The following is a 22,394-nucleotide window of genomic DNA, read 5'->3' as shown; positions in this document are numbered from 1 at the left end:
TGATTAACCTCTTCTGGAGGTTATAGCCATGGAGTAACAGTTATTCATTGCATGATTATGGAGTAGCACACAACACAGTTGAATATTTTTAAATGGTAGTTTAAAACTGAAGTTATATTTTCAAAGTTATGTTATTGTATTGTAAGACAAACCTACTGGATAAGAATTCACTTTAAATATGAATATTCATATCAACACAATTGCATAAAGCAAAATTTTAGTAAAAATGTACCATTGATACCTTAATTTTCAACCTGTCACTTTTTTTTTTTTTTTTTTCTCACAGAGCAATGAAAGAACTTGTAAGAAACAAAGTATGCCACCAGATTTTTTCTACATCTGCAGGTTGGTAGATGAAAGCAGTAATGAATTGCTAAAAGAAAAATGAGACCAAACCCAGTTATATTTAAAATATTCTATCTTTTTCTTTTCCAAATCAAGATACAGAAAATAAAGAAAAAGAAAAGGTGAAATAATGAGTGTGAGTTCCACAATAATGTTCTATTATAAGAAGTCTGTTTGTCCACTTTCACAGATCTATAATTAAACAATCAACCAATCAATGAGGAAATAATTAATTTGAGTTCTTAATTGCTACATTGAACATCAGGAGAGACAAAAAAAGGTGAGAAGATTAAGACGAATCTGAGATTAAGATTATAAAGGAAACTATTTTGGAGAAGCCTGAAGGCAATTTTGAATAAATGCAATTCTAAAATTCAAAAGAAAAATCTAAACCAGGAATGCTATAGTATGAATCAATCTGAAAGTAGAACAAACATGAGGTGGCTTCTAAGATAAATGTTATTCAAGAAAAATGCTGTATATTCTTTTACTGATGGCAGAGCAGTGCTACTATAAAGTAGGTTGCAGTGAATTATATAAGAAAGACAGCAACTCTCAAATAGTTAGTGGCAGAGGACATACATTATTGCAAGTTTTACATAGAAAACCTAGTCTTAGATTTTCCAGTATGCAAGTACAGCTTAAAAGACAAGAATAGTTTCTATAAAAGGTAACAGCATATATGAATTTAAAAGAGGAAAGCCAAACCTCCCCTGACTCCTCTTGCAACATAAGTACCGTGAGTTAAAACTGACACCAGTGTAGTTTTTGCATATTGGATCTTCATTAGTATATACCAATTCAGTGCATCTGCATGTGGTGGTTTGCAGGTCAGAAAAGGGCTAATATATAACTAACTAACAGTTTGTCTGAATAAAAACATTGCATTCCCAGGAGGACACAGAAAATGAGCCAATACTTGCACAGCATAATACACTAATATGGCTTGGGTAGGTGTGTGTAACTCCTGCCAACATCAACTAAAGCTGTTCTAACCACATGTATATTCCATTATTAGAAAATCAATATTACAATTGGGATTAGGTGAATTAAAATTGTGGTGGGTGGCTTTTTTCTCCTTTTTTATGTCAAAAAGTCATGACTTTTTGTTCATGTGAGAAGTCATCTTTAAACACTCTGATATGGAATTTTGCAATAAAAAGTCACTAATAATCTGTATTTGAATGCTGTCCATCTCTGCGCTGTCACCTGATAACAGAGTAAATACACAAGGAACAGGAAATACGTGAAGAAAGAATAATGCATCTGAGGTACAACTTTTGTTCTTGCTTGTATCCAGTGAGTACTTTCCTCAGTATACTCTCATTCCTGGTATTACAAGGACTATTAATTCCTGCAAGGTTTTTCAGTAACAAATAAGGTAGCATGTAAGCAAGTAAGAATATCTAAACACTTGTATTTTGTCCCTGAACCATAGATTGTTTTTTCTTCTCTGTCCGTGAACTTCAGTTAACAAATATGTATCACGTTGTCATAATAACTCAAAGATTGTATTTCAGGTGACCTCTTCTGAAGGCTAGCTTGCAAGCTGTTTGGGAACAGTAAAAGCAATTAGTTACATAAAAGAGTAACAACTTGAGAGCTGCAGAAGGTCATAAAATTTCTTAAATTACATCATTATTTCATATGGGCCTAATTTGCTAATGTACCAAAACATGATCAACAAGGCAGTTGTGCTCACCTGTATCCGTTCAACTTCTAAAAAAGTTGCAGTTTGGAAGGCTTTTTCCCATAGTGTTAGGTCAGACTCTAGTTCCACAGAAAAGTAAAGATCTTCTCCAGATTCAGACTGGACACTGAAGCAATGTTTCCGACGGTCCAGTAGATCACTGTCCTGATGAAAACCTGAAGTTATATAATCTGGCATACATCAATTAATATTTTTAATTGCAAACATTTATGTGTCAAACCCAGCATTTTTAAATGGCATTTTAAATGACAGGAATAACCACAGTCGCTGAGGAACTGAGAATCAGGGGTTTGGTCTAAACATTGACACTTCAATGAATTTTAAAAAGGATGCCTATATTCAGAATTGTACAGAACAGCATATCTCAGGCAGTAACTTTAAATATTTTAACAAATCACTTCTCAAAAATGTTATCAGCTATACACTTTAGATTAGCTACATTCAATGAAAGTTTTCCACTTTCTAATCACATGAGGAACACAAATATCAGCTTCTCTGACCTGTTTCACTTATACACCCTATTCTGGAAGGTTGGTCAAAGGAATATATTTATTTTAAGAAGTATGAAAAGTCCATATGTTCTATTTTCTTTATAGAGGCTTGAGAAAACAAGTTCATATTTCTGCAGGTTTACAAAATCCAACATACAATTAGTCTTTAAATGGATACTGCAGGCAGAGACTATAGTGGCTGCCTATGGTTAGGTTGCTGGCCTTGGTCCTGGATGAGAAAACTACTTTTGGCTTTACTTTCAACATAACATCGTATAATAGACATCAGGTTATACATATTTAAGAATTAATGATTGCTAGTATTTGTAATTGGTATTAAACCAAATAATAAGCAAGTTAATTAAGAAATCCATTAATTAAAATGTTTTCAATTATTTTTTAGACTTTATTTATATAATAAAAAGGGTGCTTCATGCTAAAACTCTGGCACATAATTTGTTCTTGTGAAAAATAGGTTTGCAGAAACAGCTTTAATTAATTTAGTCCCTGCTACATCAAAGAAGTTGCCACAAGTCACAAGATCACCAGCTGTCTTTGCCAATACATCTGGAGATTTGGGTATAAGTAGCCTGCATGCAATTTTCACAAAGTTACCTAACAGCAAAGGGCAGAGTTAAGTTCAGCAAAGGAGACTCATGGGACAGTATCGCCTTCCGGTTATACACAACTTTAATAGACCAAGGGGAGCACAACCAGCTGATACAAGCTGGAAGAGCAGCTTACATTGTTCAAGTCAGCTCTCCCTGGGGCAGAGAACCCGCAACCTAAAGCTGATTGAGAACAAAATATATAAAACAGGAACCTGTCTGAAACTATCACTCTCAGTTATACAAGTAGCAAGGGCAAGCACTACTTTCCCCCCCCCTTTCCATTCATTCAGTAGAAATGTGACTGACCTGCTCAAGGAAGCCAGTACATCATGCATTCATGAATGCTTCTGGTTGAAGCAGGATTTACAATTTCTGGAAGAATTGCCTATGGAGGCATCATATCCTCTCTTTTCAATCACCATGAAAAAACAAGTTGCTATGATTTTAAAATGACCAGTCACTGTGGAAAAATCTCCTTCCTTACTTCCATCAAGTGCTAAGCTTAGTAGCTGTACAAGGCTTAGTCATGTATGAAAAAATCAGCATGAACATGTTTGATCTTAAAAGACACCATTTCCAAAAAAAAAAAAAAAAAAAAAAAAACTTGTTCCAGATTTTTCTTCCAAATATTCACAAGGAAGTATAGTTGAACCAGTTAGGTGTAGCTAAATAATAGTCTATGTCCTATCAGAAAAATCTTTTGTCTTTTTTTAGTATCTCTTTTCTCCCTTCTTTTTCTTCCTTTTCATTCAGGCCCTTCTACTAAAACTAAAGTGTCAATTCTGTTCACAGTATGTCCTGACCAGCATTCATAATAGAGGTTATAATATCCAGGTTGTTGCTAATGACATCTATGCTCCATTGCACACACAGCCTCAAAGCACACAGAGCAGCAGCACTGTGACAAATGTTTAACCTTGTGGAAATGTGTAGCAACAAAACACAGCATCACAGGGTGGCTTGGGCTTGAAGGAACCTTAAAGATCATCCAGCTCCAACCCCTTAAGGCCATGGGCAGTGAAACCTTCCACTTGAGCAGATTGCTCAGAGCTCATCCAGTCTAGTCTTGAACACTTCCAGGGATAGGACATCCATAACTTCTCTGGGCAACTTGTTCCAGTGGCTTCACTACTCCCACAATAAAGAATTTCTTCCTAACATCTAATCTAAACCTACTCTCTGTCAGTTTGAAGCCATTCTGCCTTGTTTTGTCACTACATGCTCTTGAAAAGAGTCTCTCTTCATCTTTCTTATAGGATCCCCTTAGATACTGAAAGGCCACCGTGAGTTCACCCTGAAGCCTTCTCTCTTCCAGGCTGAACAATCTCAATTCTGCATGAGCAAAAGCACTGGAAAACCCTCACTCCTCCAGGGCAGAAAAGCTACTTCTTTTAGAAGTAGCACTTCTTGTCTGACGAATCTTACATGGGATCTTGAACTGCCTGTGCCTCCAGAGCTAAAGCTGATTGAACGGGCCTGTTGGCCCACAACCCAAAGGACCTATTCAGCATGGAGTGTGGCAAGACTCATGTGTAAGCTACATGCATCTCCTGGGGAAGGTTTTAATCCTTCATAGCTACAACCACAGAAGAAACTAAAAATATTTTGGACTCATTTTTACCTGTTCATGTGTACAGTTAGTATATAATAAGTAACTGTTAGTAATGGAGACTCTTAAAGCTTTTCTGAAACATGATTATGTGGGATCACATGAATCATTTGCTTTAAAATAACTGAAGTAATAACCCCTGTTTTCAAATGGGACAGAGCTTAGTGCATGGCTCAGTTCCAGAATGCATATCTCTATTTAGCTGGGCACAGCTAAAATTTGATGCTTTTAAATTATACCCTTAGACTCTTCCAGTAGTATGAGCTTTTTTTGTCTCCTATTGAGAAGAATATGCTGTCTAGGAAAAAGTGAAGAGTTATTGCATAGACTGTGAAAAACAAAATGTTAGAAGTTTCATTGAGATTGATCTCTGTTAAAAAGCACTTGAAAAATGCAAAAATCTCTGGAGGCTTTGAAGTGATTAAATAAAAACTTATGTATTTTATTATCAACACTGCTAGTAAGAATTGTACTAGATTCTACTAAGCATTACATCAAGCCCAGATGATGGGAAAAAAGCTAAATGGGATCTACAATAATTATCCAAGTTTTTGCTACTTACGTATGAAAATGAGAGCATGCTTTGATTTAGGAAAGATCTAATCAGTAGTAAGGTAGTATTTCCCCACAGTGTTTTGCATATAAAAAATTTAGAATATTTCATCTACTACATTATACTGTGGCAAACAACGCACATAATGGACTCATTTATTATTGGAATTTCCATTATATGAAGTTCCTCTTCAGAATGAAAACAAAATACAACATTTCCCCAGAAATAATAATTTAACCAATTAATAATTTCAATTTGTGATTAGCTGTAATGTATACACTTGTGATTTTGATAACATCATCTATGATTAGGTCCATGATAAGAGAAGTGCAAGTCAAATACATTTAAATAATGTATTTTAGTTTTACTAAAATTGCTAACATATATATGAAGTATTCCCTTCCTAATTAGTAGTATCCCATCCTACATGTAAAAAAGTTCTGGGCAACGTTCCCCTTAGTACTGCTTCTGACATTTTTTCTGCTTTTTTGGCAAGATCTTTCTTTAGTTTTGCATTTCTTCTCAGGCACTAAAAATCTGTATTTAAGGTTTATAGAATGTAATAATTTGTGCAATAGATAACTGGACAAAACTAAGCTAAAGCAAACTAGGCAAAGCTAAAAGATAGCTATCCAAACATCCTTATAAAGACAAGACAGGAATTTAAAGCTCTTTTTTTTTTTTTTTTTTTAAACAAATCCAGTCGGGAATTGTCCAAAAGTCTGCAAATTAAAAAAAAAAAAAACCAAACTTCTCAGGAGTCTCAAAACCAGGTCTGGATGAAGCAGAAATCTTAATTAATTAACTTTTACCAAAGCACTACTTCAACTAAAATATAAATGTCATTCTACCCGTTTAAGAATCTGCTATGACCCTGTGTTATTATATTCATTTACTAGTCAATGATGGACATGAGCCAATTTCATGTTGAATTTTTAAGAACTTTTTCATACTGATAATGATTAGTTGTACCTTTTGCCCCTGATGTTCTCGTTGTGAATTAATAAAATTCTCTGAAGAGAAGCACACACAAAACTTTTAGCAGTATGCTAATTCTCACTAGAGGGAATGCAGTCCTGCTGAAGAATGGACTGTGACGAAAGACATTGGCTCACACCCAGCTTCAGGATAATCCAGCATCTCTGCTGACAGGACAGTATGACTCCTGCTTGCCTAATTAATAATGATATCCATGCTAAGTGAGAGTAATAAATTTGTCCATGGGAACTAAGCATGGCTCATTAGGCAGGTCCTTCCAAATTAAGGCAGAATACCTCTTTATCACTAAATAGTGACTTCGCCTTCCCTTCTGCAGGGGTAATCTCTTCTCTTTTGAAAGACTGCTCATTCCAGAAGCAGCACTACTTCTTTTTGATTACTTGTGTCCTTTCATTTTGAGTAGGATGAGTGCATTAAATATTCACATTTTGACTATTATTTAAATCTGCTAGGATGCAGGAGGCCCTCACCTCTTGGGATAGTGAGAGTTGAGGTCTTCTATTCTACAAAGGTCTCTACACCAGAAAACAAACATTTGCCTCTTTCATGCTCATGGCATGATTTTTACTCAGGAGATGCTGAAGAATTTTCTGGAAGTCTGATTTACCTATAAAGTTACATGTAATATAGAGAGTGGCACAAATATTTTTACTATGGAACTGTAAATGTTAGTGATACCAGTGAGCAGTTTTTGACATGAACAACAATTCATGTAAGATGTTCAAAACCATCCTACAGAGACAAAATAGACTTTGACTTTCAAGAAAATAATATCAGCTGTTAAAATGAAGTAAGTATTCACATCTCTCATATTAATTATAACAGTTCTGCAAAACACATAAACTAGAAAAGAAACAAAACCTGTTTTCTTTGTTGACTAGTTTAGACAGTTCTGCCAAAAGAAGTCTGCCCTTTCATAATCAAGATTCAAACATAGCACCTAAATTCTCTGAAGATAAAAAGCATTTTCTTATGCAATAACTCCAAAGCAACTGTAAAAATTTCTCACATCATGCCTTTGCACTTGCTGGCATCAGTGCCCTGAGAGTTTTACTGTTTGTTTCTCCTTTTACATATCAGTTCTGGCTGCATAAACATACATCCTTCTTTCTAAGGGCATATAATGATCTACTTCTTCAGCTGGAATTTTCAGAACACTTTGCTTGAGCATCACCATTAGTTGCTATGGTGATGGTTCTAATAGCATTTACAGGCAGCAGGGAACAGATTCACTCCAGAGTGAAAAAAACATACAGTTTCTCCAACATATTCTCATTATTCAAGTAATAAATAAATTATATCAATGCAGGCATGTGTTTGTACATAGCTCATCTTATTTGGACTCTTCTGAATTTTATTGTGAAGAAGTGTAAAAAAAAAGTTGAAATTACAAATATCTATATATACACATATTTAAGTAAACACAGAATTGCAACCAAACTAAAACTGGACAGAAAGTATTTTAATGTTCAGATTTGACAAAAAGTATGTTTACTCATGGGGGAAACTGCTTATAATTGCAGAATAAATGTTACTTTCAATTAAATTTCCATTAGAAAAATCTGATGACTGGAGAGAAAAAGAAAGGTTCATTCCACTAGGTTCAGCATTAAGCTTGAATCACTTTTCTATTCCGCCTGAATAGGAAAATTAATTTCCTATTCTGTCTGATTAAAAGACAGTCTTGAAGACCCTCATTTGAATCAGAGCCAAGAGTCTGAAAACAGGTATCTTCTGAGTCAGTGCCATAATTCTGTCTATTTCTTAATGAACTCTACTGAGAAACTTGTTTATTTTTTTGCCATATGAGGAAAATTTTTAAAATGTTCATAAAACCAGCTAATCTTTTGAGGAAATAAATATTCTAATACTTTCTGGAGAGGCATTAATGGTTATTTTCTGTTACAGAGAAATCAGAGATGAGTATAATTACAAACAGATACTAAAAAATGCGCTGATCATCTCTTTAGAGAGTTACTAAGGTTTAAGGTTTTTTACCTCTCCAAACTTTGAGACATTATTTGCTGGAAATTAAGAACAAATCCCATAAGAGTAAATATAATGATAATGGACAGCAATGTTAAAGAGTGATCCTATCTTTTCATTCTGACCCTTTTTCAAAAAAGTTTCTCAAATTTAAATAATTGCAGCTGATTTTTTTCCATGTTAGTTGTCTGCCTGAGGATATTGTTGTATTTTATATTATAGTTAAAATGGATAAATAAGTTCTGTAAAATAAATTACAAAAAGGAATTAAATTGGATTATCCCAGTAAAAAAGAACGAAATAAACAGAGCCCCCAGATCTGCTTTTTGGGCTGCTCTGGACTAGCAATGGCTGATTCAGGGACAGGGACAATTTTGCTGCCCTTGGAAAGAAAAGTTAAGATCTACTAAAAAAAATTTATATGTTCTGAGCAAAATTTGACTGTTACCATTTTGAAGATTTCATTCTGAACATGCTGCATCCCCATGGCATAAAGGAGGAGAACCTTCCCTATATTTCCAGCTGTCAAGCTACTGGCCCTAGTAAGTGAGAACAGGATACTCTACATTTCCTTAAAGTGCCTATGCACCTCTTCAATAACAGAAAAAACACCTGACTCAGCAGCAGAAGTAGACAAAAAAATTACATGAAAGAAAAGTTATTTTCATTCTCATTTTTGTCAGTTTTTGTATTTTTTTTCCCTCAACTTTTGATGTATTTGTTTTAAAGGCAGACAGAGATCTTTTAAAGGTCTTCCTCATGAAGGACACAAAATTTGGAAGGGAAAGCATGAAACGTGATTTAATAAGAGACTGGAAAGTTACCCACCAAACTGATTATCTATTATATTAGAAGAATTATCAACTTGACTGCATAATCTTTCTTGTTTAGCTTCCTTTCTTTTTTGGACAGAATTTCTTACTCAAATAGCTTGTCAATACAGTATGTCAAGGAGAGAGCACATTAGAGCAGCACAGTGAAAAGCATTTGTGTTAAATATCACTATGTCAGAAAATTTGTATAAGCAAATGTGTAAAAAACTTTATTTTACATGCCCTTACTAATAGTGCTAAGATAAAAAAATAAGAAGGGACTGTGGTAAAAAAGGTCCTGTCACAAAACAACAAGACAAAGATTTTTTAAGAAATTAATATTTCTGGTTTCACTGCTGGCTCTGGCTGTTGGGAGTAATCAACATTTAGACCTCCACTGAGAAGAGAATGCACCAAATGAAGTTTTGAATATCTGCCCCTGAGACAGGAGCACTTCATTTCATATAAGGATTGGGACACAGTTTCAATGAAAAATAAAAAATTGCCACTTCTGCATGAATTCCTAGAGTCACAAATTCCTTGTGCAACAAGATTGCAGCATCTCAAGCTTAATTTTCTTAAATTGCAATAGCCAGACACAAAGATAGGAAAAAACCTCAAATAATTAAAGTCCATGACCACAAAAGAAGAGAAAATTGATAAATAAGAGAAAATTATTTCACAAAAATCTACTAAAACTGATGAATCAGAGTATATTAGCTAATACAATACCACTCTAACCTTTAGACATGCTCTGATTATATTAAGTTAATGGAGAGAAACTTCTCGAGCTTACTTCTTAAGATAAATCTCAAGTATCTTGCATTTAAGACATATACTTCTCTTTCCCAAGTATCCTTACGAAGTATTTGTATTTCACATCCCATTTCTGCTCTTTTTCAACATTCCCTTTGCCTTATGTTGAAAGTTAATTTGGCTTTGCTTTTCAAGGATGTTGCAACAGCACTGTCAGTCTCATAACTAGACAGGCAGCAAAAAGCAATTTCTGAAACAGAGAGGTTGCAGAAGGCATTTAAAAGTTTATTTTCTGTATCTGTTATTTTTTTGTTTTCCTCTGTGTGTTTATCTTGTTATTTCTTCTAGGATGTAGGATCAGACTCTGAGATTGGCAGCCCCAGCCCAACACAAGTCATTTATTTTTCACCCAAAAGGTGACAGTTTATATTAATATTGCATAAGAAATGTCAGAAAAAGGCAGAGAGGGGGGGAATTAATAAAAAATGAGAAACCTCTCTAAAGTTAACAGGAAACATGAAAAGCTTTATTTAATAAGTTTACATTTCAAATACTGTTTGTCCTTTCTCTCTGAACCAAACAAAAAATGAATACGTCTTCGTACAGTGGCAGTCGTCATGCATGTAATGACATTGCCTCTTTACTTTCAGAAAAGACTCTTACATGGTGCTGCAGAGTTACAGCAACAACAACACCTTTTACACACAGGGCCCAGGGAATTTATCCAGATTAACATGGATTAGGGCTTGCATAACTATGTACATGTTGAGGAGAAATGAACTGAAATCACACAGAGAATCACAGAAAACGTGTATGATCTCGCCTGAGGTGCAGCCATCTAGTGCCTATCTCTGTGCATGATAGGAGCAGCTACACACCATCTTACACTTAAAAGGATCCAGTGGTGGAAATTCAGTGGCCTTGTTAGGAGCTCTATTTCAATACACAAATTCTTCTTTATGGCCTAACTGAAGCCAACTTAGTGTTAGCCTTGATGCCAATGGACATGGAGATATTTCTGACTATTAATATTTTTCTTTTCTGAGAAGACAACTGTAATTCTATTTAGAGTGGAAATAGATGCTCTTTTCTGTGGAAATATTATATAGTCTTAAATGTAGGACAGAAGGCAAACCAAAGACTGAAAATCACTTCAATTGTTTTCAATTTAAATACTCAACAGTTAGCATTCTTTCCAAGAACCTGGCTAAATCCCAGCTTGAAAATCTGACATTCCTTGGATGCAGCATTAACTTATTCCTAAAAGGGCTGCATTGCTTCTGCCTCTTTAGCATTGTGAGTGCGAAGTCTTTTAGTGGAATCACATCAGGATGCAAGTCTCACCATTGAGCAAACCATGTGAATGACAGACCTCAAAATACGTTCTCTACCTGCACTTTATATGTTTTATGTGCCTATTGGCATTATTTTTAAAACTTACCTGTATAAAATATCATTGTCTGTAGTTTCCCATCCTTTTTATATCATCCTTTTCTCATACTTGGCTTACTGGAAATGGACAGCATAATTACAGGCAATTTAAGTGGGAAAAATTAACATAACTACGTTTGAGGATTTTACACATACTAACAGCTAAAATAAGGAAGGAATCACAAGTCTTCTGAGACACCAAGTTGGTCCTGATTAATATAGCAAGAAAATTATAGCTGCACTGATGTGAATGGTACTAACTGTAAACACCAATGATTCACTACCCTGACATGTTGCCAGCACAGACTGCCTTCCACACTTATCCTCACATTTCATTTCAGAGCTGATCTGACACTTGAATATGTGTCCTGTTTTATGCTGAATAAAGCATAATCTAACTGTGAATCTCCAAATATTTTTGCATGCCACTGAAGATAGGAGGCAGGTGACTAAACTATAGAAAGCATTTTCTCACAATTACAAGGAGATGTTTGGATGAGCTGAAGAACATAAGTAACTGAACAAAAAGGACAGAGAAGTGCAATTTCTTATGCTATTCTTCATAATTTATCTGAAATATGTAACAAACTTTTTTCTACCCCTATATGGAAAAAATGTTTAAATATTTAAGCTATTTACAAATTTATTTAAGATACTTAAATCTTGTTCAATTATACACACTTACAAATGTACACACTCTCAAAACACTCATGTTAAAACTGTGTATCAAGAGGTACCAAAAAGACATATTCAGTTAAATCAGATTGGAAATACTGAACATGATAAGGCCCCCTGCCTTTCTGAAGTTAGTGATAGAATTACCTGCTTTTATGGAATATTGAATATTGTTCAATTGCAACATTAAAAGTAGTTGGCTGTTAAAGGGGCTTTACTCCCCAAAATAAACGATAAGGCAAAGCAAGCTTCTGGGAGAACAAATTAGAAATATTTATTGACAGCAAATTCTTCCAGCAGTTCTATTGAAAATGACTCATAGATACATTTTAATGTCAAAAGCGGTATCATTAAATTATCTTGCCTGAAAAATTTTTTAACATGGACCACAGATTTTCAGATTTTCATCCACATGCTGGTGGTGTCACTGTCCCATTAGCATTAGTCTGAATAAATTTATACTTAAAAAAAAAAAAAAAAAAGAAAAAAAAAAAAAAAAAAAAAAGGGGGTTTAAATTTATCAACTTCTTACTGGTTCACATGGTGTGGTACTGGTTGAAGTGATTTAAATGGTATCAACTTCTTTCACTGACTAATAAGCACAGCTTTTACAGTTCTTGCCTTCTTTGCCATTTTAACTCGCCTCACTTTGATTTCTACTTACTTTCTTTTTACTTGCTTATTTTTTAAGGTTAAAAAGCTCTTCAGTGCCTTATTTTCTCTCTGCTTCCACCCCTTAATAAACAGATCTATTGAATTTTTAATAAATTACTTCATATGCTTACCAATTTATGCATTTACCCCCCCAGGTCTTAAGTTATTTGCATCTCTATAAATGCTCCTTTTACATCAAACACAGCCCACTGCTGTTTGCCATTATTTCACAATTAATAATTTAAACCAATTAAATTAAAATGTGATTTTTGTACTCAGCCAGCTTTACCTAGGTTTCATGTCAATAAATATTATTTCATCCCCAAAATCTTGACAATTAAGAGCTTCATATTTATGTGATATGTGGTTTTATCTGGTAGTTTGTAAACTTTATATAGAATATTTTTTATATTACATTATTGTTACAGTAGTGTATGAAAGTGGTTATGAGGGTTTGGGGTTTTTTTCTCTTTCTTTACTATATAAAATTTTAAATACTGAATTAGGGGATCAACAACATTTTGCTAAATTTCTTTCAATAAAACTGTTTTTCACACAATGAAAAGACTGCTTTTTAAAGTATATTTTTATGCTTCAAGTTTTAAGAGTCTTCCTGGTCATTTAGAAGGTCCTAATCAAATTAGAATAGAGACTTAATGCCTTGCTTCTGCTTCCTTTTCTTTGTAATCTGATCCAGAAAATAAAAGAAAAAACTATACAGTTACAGCAAAATAGTGATTTATTTATTGATGAGCATTATAAATATGAATTCACTAGCTATAAATCACATAATAATCTCTGACATCTCTGAATAAGGTGCAGAACATTCTGCCTTTTAGCTGCTTCAGACTAAGTCAACTGTGACAATTGAAAATGGCATCCCAGTCTTCTATATTGTTTGTGAAAGGAATCAGAGCCTTGGAAGGGATACTAGAGGAAAAAAAGAACACTAAACACATGCAAGTAAATATAAAGAAAACTTTGGTCATGGTGGCAGCCAAGTTTTGGGTTTTACTTAACACTTTTTGACTATATACTCTTTCTGAAGATTAAATCAGTTAAGTACTTTGCACAATACTTAAGTATTGTGTCGACATTAATATTTATTTACTGTTTAATATTTCTACTGTTACCAGAAGAGGAATTAATCATCCTGAAACACTAAAATAGGCAATCAGTATGCATTCTGTAGGATCTGGGAACTCATATTCTCCACTGTAGTGCTTTCATGAAGAGAAACTTAGAGAAGTCTCTCAAACTGAGGAAAATGACAATTCTATTTAAAAAGATACACTTTGGGTAGTAAGTCTCTCAAATCCAGACTGTTCTTGTGAAGTTCATCAGAATTTCAGTCACAATTAAGGAGTGGAAAATGGAGAAAAAATAATTACAGACATATTAAGTAAAATCCTATCTGTGGCACGAGGACAGTTATTGAAATTGCCAGTATACACAGGAGAAATTACCAACTACCTTGGATGACAGTTGCATCCTAATGAATGTAAGTCTGAATATGGACATTTTTTTGTTTTTAATATCTCATTCAAATGCAAGCAAGCCATGCAATACAGATACACTTTGCTTGGTAAATGATGTGGTAACACTTAACTAAAGCACTACTTCTCACTCCTGAGCTAACTCATACAGGGGTTAGCACAGCCTACTTGCAAGTCCTTCTACTTGAAGTGAATATTAGCCAGAAAACCTGTGTCATTCTCCAAGTCAAATAGATTTATAACAAAAGTAGCATTTGAGGTACTATAAAAGAGAAGAAGGTTGAAGGTGATCACAAAACACCAGAGTAACTTTTTTTTTTTTTTTACGTGGCCTCTGGTTCAGTAATATCCATGGGGCTTGTTCAAATGGGTCTAAAAACCACTCATTGCTTAAATGGAGACTTTTAAGATGCTGGCATAAAAGCTGAACAAACCTTGAGTTTCTACAGATGTTCAATGTAGTAGTGTAATGGGAAGCTGTTTTTCTTGGTTTTATTTGCTTTTATATTTAGTGAAACCATAGTTAAGTTCTATAGCAACTGCTGTAGAAAACTAGAATATGGTGAAGATTAATGGTCCAATGTCAGAAGCTGCAATTCCATTGCAACGATTTTCCCACTTGCAGTTTTTATTATTTACAGGTTTTTGTCAGCTAAAGAACCTGCTTGAAACATTTCAGCATTTTATAAGCCTGACCATATTTACAGAAAACACACAACTGAATATGAATGAAGTTATAAAGAAACACATAAATTATATTCTTAAATTACTTATGCTGGAATTGCCTCTGTGTTAATATAGAATGAGGCTAGAAAATCTACACCTCTTCTCAGACAGTTTGGATGGCTGGATGATAAAAAAACTCCAGCATATTTGTACTCTTTTCTGTGCTTCCACACAACAGTGCCAGAAAGGCACTGGTTTAGTTTTTACTGGTTTGTGGACTGTCTCCTTGGCTGTAATAACTTCTGCTACATGGCTGAGAAACAAAAACAAACCAAAAAGCTAATGTATTGATATACAATAATAGGAGACACAGAACAAAGGGGGGGAAAAGAAAAATGGCAAAAATTGCAAGTGAATTAAGACCATCAACAACGGCAAATGGCTAAAAGAAAAGAAGAAGGACCTGTAAATTACAGAAAATGATATGGCACAAATTCCATAAATTTCTATTCAAAGAGTATGAAAAAATCTTTGGATAAGTCATAAGGAGGAGTCATCTTGGCTCCAAAGCACTTAGTTCTCTGACAAAGAACCTTGATGCTTATAGCATTAAGCCCAAAGCCTGAAGGATTCAGAGGTTACCAAAGGGAATGGGGAAAAAAGTGCATGTAAGAAATTATATTTTTCAACTCTATCAAAGCCTGACTGTGTTCTTAGAGCATTGCTCACTTACACCCTCAGTGCCTTTACTATGTACAACTTGTCCTGTTCCTCCTCTTCCTACATGAGCACTGCTAGGGAGCCAATATTTGCACACACTTGGTAATTGAAGGACATCCCACAGGGATGGGATGTTTTGTGTTTGGGAGGTTCTACTCCTTGATGGAGACTCCAGACCTCACAGCCAACATAGCAGTAAAAGAAAACTGTTCACTTCTCTGTTCAGATCGCTAGCAAAGAGGATTTTTTCAGACTATAAATTTGCTGGGATTTTTTCTCTTTTTTTTTGTGAGGTGTTTTTTTTTATTTTTTTTTTTATTTTTTTTTTTTAAGTCTCAAGTGCAAAAAGTTTCCAAATTTTATTGAGCCACTGCAACTTTAATCTACCTCTCTAAGGAAAATATAGTGCACCTATGTGACCTACAAATCTAAGAAATGTACCATTTACGTCAGTAAAAGGTCTTCCCAGTGGAAAACACTTTTAAAAAGCATTGTATTTTCATATTTCTTGTTGATACTAGTCTGTCTCTGCCTAGATAAAATTATAGAAATGTTAAAATTACCTTTTATGTAATTTGGACCAAAAAAATCCCCAAAACCAACATAAACCAGAAAGCATTTCACATGAATAGAAAAATGCATCTCTTTTCCTTCTCATTTGAGAAATTTTGAGCATCTGTTTTTCACTGTTTTTAAAACAGAGAAAAGACTATACAAAAGAATTCTGATTGAATTCACAATTAAAAATTGGAAACAATATACGATAATGGTCTTATTTAACTTGCTACTCATAATTTTAGCTTTCTAAACATGTATCATTATCTCTTCTCATTTATTACACTTCAGACAGAGTGAAGAAAATGGAAAAAATATTAAAAAGTTTTCAGAAGGGTATTGCATATTTTGTCCTAGTGAAATCATACGTTGCAGCTGCTACTAGTTCCATCAACATATTTGAAAACAACCAAACCGATCACTGCTTCTTTAGGTCCTCAGTTAGAAAAGGAAATTTTACACTAGTTAAATGTGACATTAAAGTGAAACTGTAAACCCCATACAGCAAATGGAGAAATAAGGTTGTTTCCTAGTCAAAATAAGTTTACTTCCAATTTTGCCATAACTTCTAGTTTGATTCTGTACCTACTGACACCAGAACTTCTTATATTTGACTTTAAAGGGAAAAAAAATAGATCTCTTTCTGCAAGGTAGTTAGTGTTATGCTTTTGTCTGTCAAAGTGGCAATTTATTTTATACTTTCTTATCATACCTTGAGAATTTTGCACATTATCTCATAAACTGAAAAGGTTTTCTCAGCTCGTGTCCAATCCCAGGTTGTGACCTTTAAAAAACAAACAAAACACAAAACAAACAGAAAAAGAAATTAAGTTATTTTTGTTGGTTTTTAATAATTACTAGCAAAAAAAAAATCCCTAAACTATTTACATTGATTAAAATATATTCAGAAAGACCAAACACTGCCTCAAAGCAACAACTAGCAAGGACCAGACTGTTCCATCCAGGCAACGCTTAGGAGATGTCCTCCCTGTCTTTACAATGCAGTTCCTTTGCATGCAGCCTGCTCTATGCAAAATGAGGATACTTCCCCTGGGTACTTGCAGGGGCTGCAGTGAGATCCTGAGAGGATGCAGCCCTTGAATTTTTATCTCACAGAGCCAGGGCCCTGCCTGTTAGAAAACATGCTTCTCATCACTTTCTTCCTTGTAACTGCGTGCCACTATTTGCTGCCGATCACCGACAGCATTTGCAAATCCATAAAAACAGTGTCCAACCTTCCAATGTCCCAGACACTTACCAGGGGGATCCAAGGGGAAAAAAAAAAAACCAAGCATGAAACGACATTATATATACTCCTAAATTCTAACAAACTAAGATTTGAAGAATAGTCTATTTTTTTTCCTCTTTGTTTTGGGATTTCACAACTGTTTTTAACAGTATTCATTTTAGGCAACTGTTTTTAACTGTATTCATTTTAGGCAACTGTTTTACACAGAAAAATGCATATATGAAAGAATGAAATTAGATCATGGAAGAGTAGGTGTTAAGACTTAAATGAGACAGAAAGGGATAGATGAATATATTCACTAAGGGAAGAGTTAAGGCAATATCAGAACAGTGTATAAATTTCCAAGGAAAATGCAAGCAAAAAATAGGAAAATATTAAAATATAGAAGAAGGCACAAAATAGAATTAAATTGAGGATATAAATGAATGAATAATTATCTTAATGGTAAGAAACTTTGGACAATGGCCTATATCTAAAGGAAGAAAGCTGTATCATTGAATTTGTTAGACACAATGAAAAGGTTGATGAAAACATACAATACTGCTTCTATCAAATTCCGGATAAACTTTTTGAAAAATTTTCGATAAAATATATTCTAGAGCCCAAAGAACAAAATATTATCTGAAATCAATTTATTTCTTATTTAAAGAGAAAGTAATCATAGATCAAAATTATTTTGATGTTGTATGATAAAATTCTATATCTAACTAATTTTTAGTTATAAACATTGGTGTAATGGAAAGTCCTTTAAGGAAATCACAGGCATGAATGAAAAGTTCAAAAACACAGTGCTATAGTTCCTCTTCTGTTAGAATTTTCTTTACTTGTAGTCATAGTGAAATGTAGTCTTCACTATCTTATTGAACTGTGGGTATTAAATCACAAAGCTACTCTTTCTCCTATGGACAAAAAGTTAAATTTTTCACCATGAACAGAAAAAAATGAGGAGAGGAGCCTTGCTACAGCCCCACTGAGCCCACAACACCCAGTCACACCAGATGAAGTCCTATTGTGCCATGAGGAAAAGTCATTATTATTGCTCCTGAAGCAGAAAGTCATTTGGAGCTATGTTTAAAAATTTACTATAGGCTCCATACTTTGGGGGGAAATATAAGAGCTCCCTCTTCTCCCCTGGTTTCCTGATTTTGTTTGTAACTGTAAAGGGACTTCTTTTCAGGTCAAACCAAAACTGCTTCTGTACAAAGATATGTGCAAAACAAAAGCAATTGTAGAATTAAAACACCCACAGAGAATTGCTGCACCCTTCACTTTTAATGTTTTAATTTGAAATATTAAGTAGTAAAAGAAAGGATGTTAGTGGCTCTTTCTCAAGTAAATTTCCAATTATAAATTGGAAGAAACTGAAAACCACCAGAGCTGACAGAATGAATAATTCTAAAGAAGGAAATGTGCCACTAAATAATATAAAAAAATAATAATAAAGAAGTAATTTTCTTTAAAAATTTCAAGACGAAAATAAGAAACACTAGGATTGCTCTTTTTATCTGAGCATGGGAAATAGAAGTACTATTGATCAAAAAGATAAAAAAAGAGGCAGGGCTGTTGATAGACATCATTTAAACACATGCTTCCCTAATGTGTTAGTCTTTGGTAGAGACTGGGCAAATACTTTTGTTTGATTTTCTGGTTAAGAAAGTTTGTAGGACATCTCTTTTCAGAAAACAACTTTGTCCAAGCAGTTTATACTGCACATACAATTAAAACAGTTTTTATTTTAACTACACTTTATACATCTCCTAAAAAGAAGCTCTGAAACTGTCATTGAAATATTGTTCATATTTTCTAATCCCTGGAAGAGACAAATCTTCAGAATAGCAAATTTAACTATATGTGTAAAAGTCTGGATACAGAAAATAGGATTTTAGAAGTGTGAAATTATTATATACATTACATGTTGGAACTGGATGAACTTTAAGGTCTTTCTAACATAAACATTCTATGATTCTATGTCTTTAAGGCAGCTCTGTAAGAGCTCTGTCCTAAAAAAGCATGCTTATCATTCTGCTTCCCTCCTACTCCATGAAGAGAAAATATTTTTCTCTGCATTTGAACAGTTTTTCTATTTTAGACTGGGAATCAGAATCTGGCAATATGAATTCATTTTGTCCTTGCAGCTAAGCTGAGACAAGAGCTATAAAAACTTGAGGATGAATTTCTTGTCTTATACAATAGCAGCTTGCCAAGATCTTCCTTACTCATGTTACCATGGTTCAGACTCTTCATATGAACATGTTCCTTTCACACCCATTTTTCACCCCCCATCAGACATTTACCCCCTACAAGTATATTATTACTATAAATTTATGATTCTTCAGTAAAGAGGTTTGTGGTCTCTTCCATAGTTCTTAGAAAAGAATAATATTCCTCTTGGGTATTGAAAAGGATTTCTCATCATTGATTCTCATTCTATCTAGTACCCAGAATGGAGTTGGTTTTACTTGACAGGCAGCAAACGCTTAAGTAGGTCTGGCAAAGACAGAAGAGATGTTTTTGAATTAAGGTGCTTGTTAGCATTAATCTGATGTTTTAATCGGACACTGAAAAATTAATTAATAGACCTGATTAATCCCACACCCATGAACTACTCTACAAACATTGAACACATGAGGTTTCCAGTTCATACTTCCTTCCCTTCCCCATGTCTTTCACATGTTTTTAAACTGTTTGCTAAATGAACACCAACAGTTAGTGATGATCAATCTAAAGATTTGAAAGATGACTTTGAGCTACCTCAGGAAGATATTGCCCCAAGAGGTGGTAGATGCCCCACCTCTGAAAACATTCAAGACCAGGTTAGACAGGCAACCTGCCGCAGCTGAAGGCGTCCCTGCTTGCTGTAAGGAGGTTGGACCAGGTGACCTTTAAAGCTCCCTTTCAACCCAAACTATTTTATGATTCTTTTTCAGGCAGGAAGGAGCTACAGCCTGGATCTGACAAACACAGGGTGTAGCCGCAGTCAGAAAGGTCACCCAATAAAGAGGACAAATTAATTCACATGACTCTTCCTGCTGCAGGCATGGATGGGACTGCTACTGTCTCCTTAGCAACTGGCTTAAAAGTTAGCTAGAGGATCTTTACTGCATCTTAGATGTACCATAAGACAGTGAAAGCAAATTGCTGAGTATAAAACAAGCGCTAAAATTTTCTCTGGTGTTCCCAGTGAGAATCCAATTAATATATTTAACTTAAACAATTTCATTTGATTCCCTACCTTCCTTTCGGTGCTCTCAAGCAGCAAAAACTTACATTCAGGAGGGAATCTAAATAGAGACATATTGCCATCTCTACAGCATGTAAAAAGCTTTGATATTTCCAAATCTCAGCAGTTTCTCTAGAATGATTGTTCAGTTTAAATCTAACCATGTTGCTTTGGGCCTGTTCTGTCTGCCAAAAGAAAATTAAAAGCTCCTTTTAAACATGAGCAGATTTCTCTTTTATTTTTTTAAGCGTTCATTGAAGCGTGGGAAAGTAAGTTCTTGCTAGATACCAAATCATCTGAGGAAGAGCTGTTTCCTCCCACTTCTATACCACACACTCTAGAACTCTTCAATGCTGTTAGTTACAGTCCTGCTAGCCCAATGAGTGGTATCTCACTGTGAAAGACTTGTACACATTACATGACATTATTTTATTTAATAAAATTTATTCCAACTAAGCATAAGAAGCATACTTACTGGAGGTGCTATAAATTTATACAGGGAAGATCCCCTCAGTGCTAGAAACTTTGGTGTGTACATTCGGTCCTGAAGGGAGTCTTGTTCCCGTTCTTCTGTCCAGCCCATGTAGACTATCTGACAAAAAAATCAATAGTGTTGACAATTCCTCAGAACTTTTCATTTGTTGCAAGTATTTCACATGCATAAACTGATGTCTGTCAAATTTAACATAGCTGCAAACCTTGAACCCCAGATACAATATCGTACATTGGCAGTTTTTATAAATGATGCCTGTAAGGACAATGCAAAAACATGAGAAGAAATACTTATTGTACTAGAAACAACAAAAAAACCTAAACCACATACTCCAGGGATGTTAAAGGAGTGTTCCACATATTTGCTGACAGATCATGTCAGTGAAATTTAATGTAAGTGAAGTGTAAGGAGCCACCAGTCAGGAATTCTAAGTCAAGCAGCTGCTACTATACAGCAATGTAGATAGAGCCTCCACATTCAAGTTCACAGTTACGCATTAAACAACACGATGTCACAAATTTCATTTTCAATTAATTAATGTCAATTAATATTTTTTTTACTGCCTGAAAATCTCTTTGTAGGAGTTTTGAACTTTTTTGCTTGGAAATAGGAGATTAGCAGACTGTTTTCAGTCACTACTTTGAACAGACTTCATCTACAGCTAAGAGGTAACCAGAGTGCTGTAGACCCTTACCACTACCAGCAGATCTTCTGACACAGAAGTTTGAACTAGAACTTATTCCAGCTCTCTTCAGGATGTAATTTCCTACCTATTCTGTTGATTTTGAGTTCTTTAATATCAAATTCTTAAAGAGTAGAACATGAGTCACCACTATGCCAACATCTGGAGAACCACTGAACAGGGAGTAGACACATCATGGGATGTTTGATTTATAACAGTGTCATTAGTAATAAAATACATTTTCCTGTGTGCATGGGTACACTACTGCTATTGAAAATAGTTCAACCCATATTTCATACAGTGGTGCTAATGGGATAGGTCTATTTTTAAATGTCTCTGTGAAACTGATCTCTACAGTAACAAGTTATGGGCATTGTCTTATATGTCAGTAATAATAATGTAAGGAAAATGGTAATAATTACGTAACAAAAGGTAAAAAAGGCAACAAGTTTGTTTAGTGCACCAGTGGTATGCATGTCCCTAAAATTAATGTTTTTACTGCATGATTTATCCTCCCAGATTTTAAATGCTGTGTACCTTTTGAAAATACATTTACACTAGGCTATTTCCGTACTTTTGGGCAGAGAATTTTCAGCAAAATTTCTTCATGGAATACGCATTAAAATAATAGTGTATCTGGTTTTTTTTATTTTTTTTTGGGGGTGGGGGACAGGGTACGT

The 22,394-nt window shown here is 34.5% G+C and overlaps 1 protein-coding gene across 2 annotated transcripts in view; it reads right to left on the bottom strand.

Moving 5' to 3' along the window:
- Positions 1–22,394, bottom strand: part of SNTG1 (syntrophin gamma 1) — a 309,163-nt gene that overhangs the window by 23,352 nt on the left and 263,417 nt on the right. For both annotated transcript variants that reach the window (XM_041412822.1, XM_041412823.1), the window contains 3 exons: positions 21,015–21,131; positions 16,783–16,854; positions 2,048–2,200 (listed from right to left, as the gene is read on the bottom strand). In XM_041412822.1, the coding sequence (XP_041268756.1) occupies positions 2,048–2,200; positions 16,783–16,854; positions 21,015–21,131 (342 nt within the window). The remainder of the gene's footprint in view (positions 1–2,047; positions 2,201–16,782; positions 16,855–21,014; positions 21,132–22,394) is intronic.

This window comes from Onychostruthus taczanowskii, unplaced genomic scaffold (genome assembly GCF_017590055.1).
Source record: "Onychostruthus taczanowskii isolate IOZ18803 unplaced genomic scaffold, ASM1759005v1 scaffold4, whole genome shotgun sequence".
Taxonomy (NCBI): Eukaryota; Metazoa; Chordata; class Aves; order Passeriformes; family Passeridae; genus Onychostruthus; species Onychostruthus taczanowskii.
The sequence above is the reverse complement of the archived record's forward strand: the minus strand, read 5'-3'. Positions and strand labels throughout refer to the sequence as shown.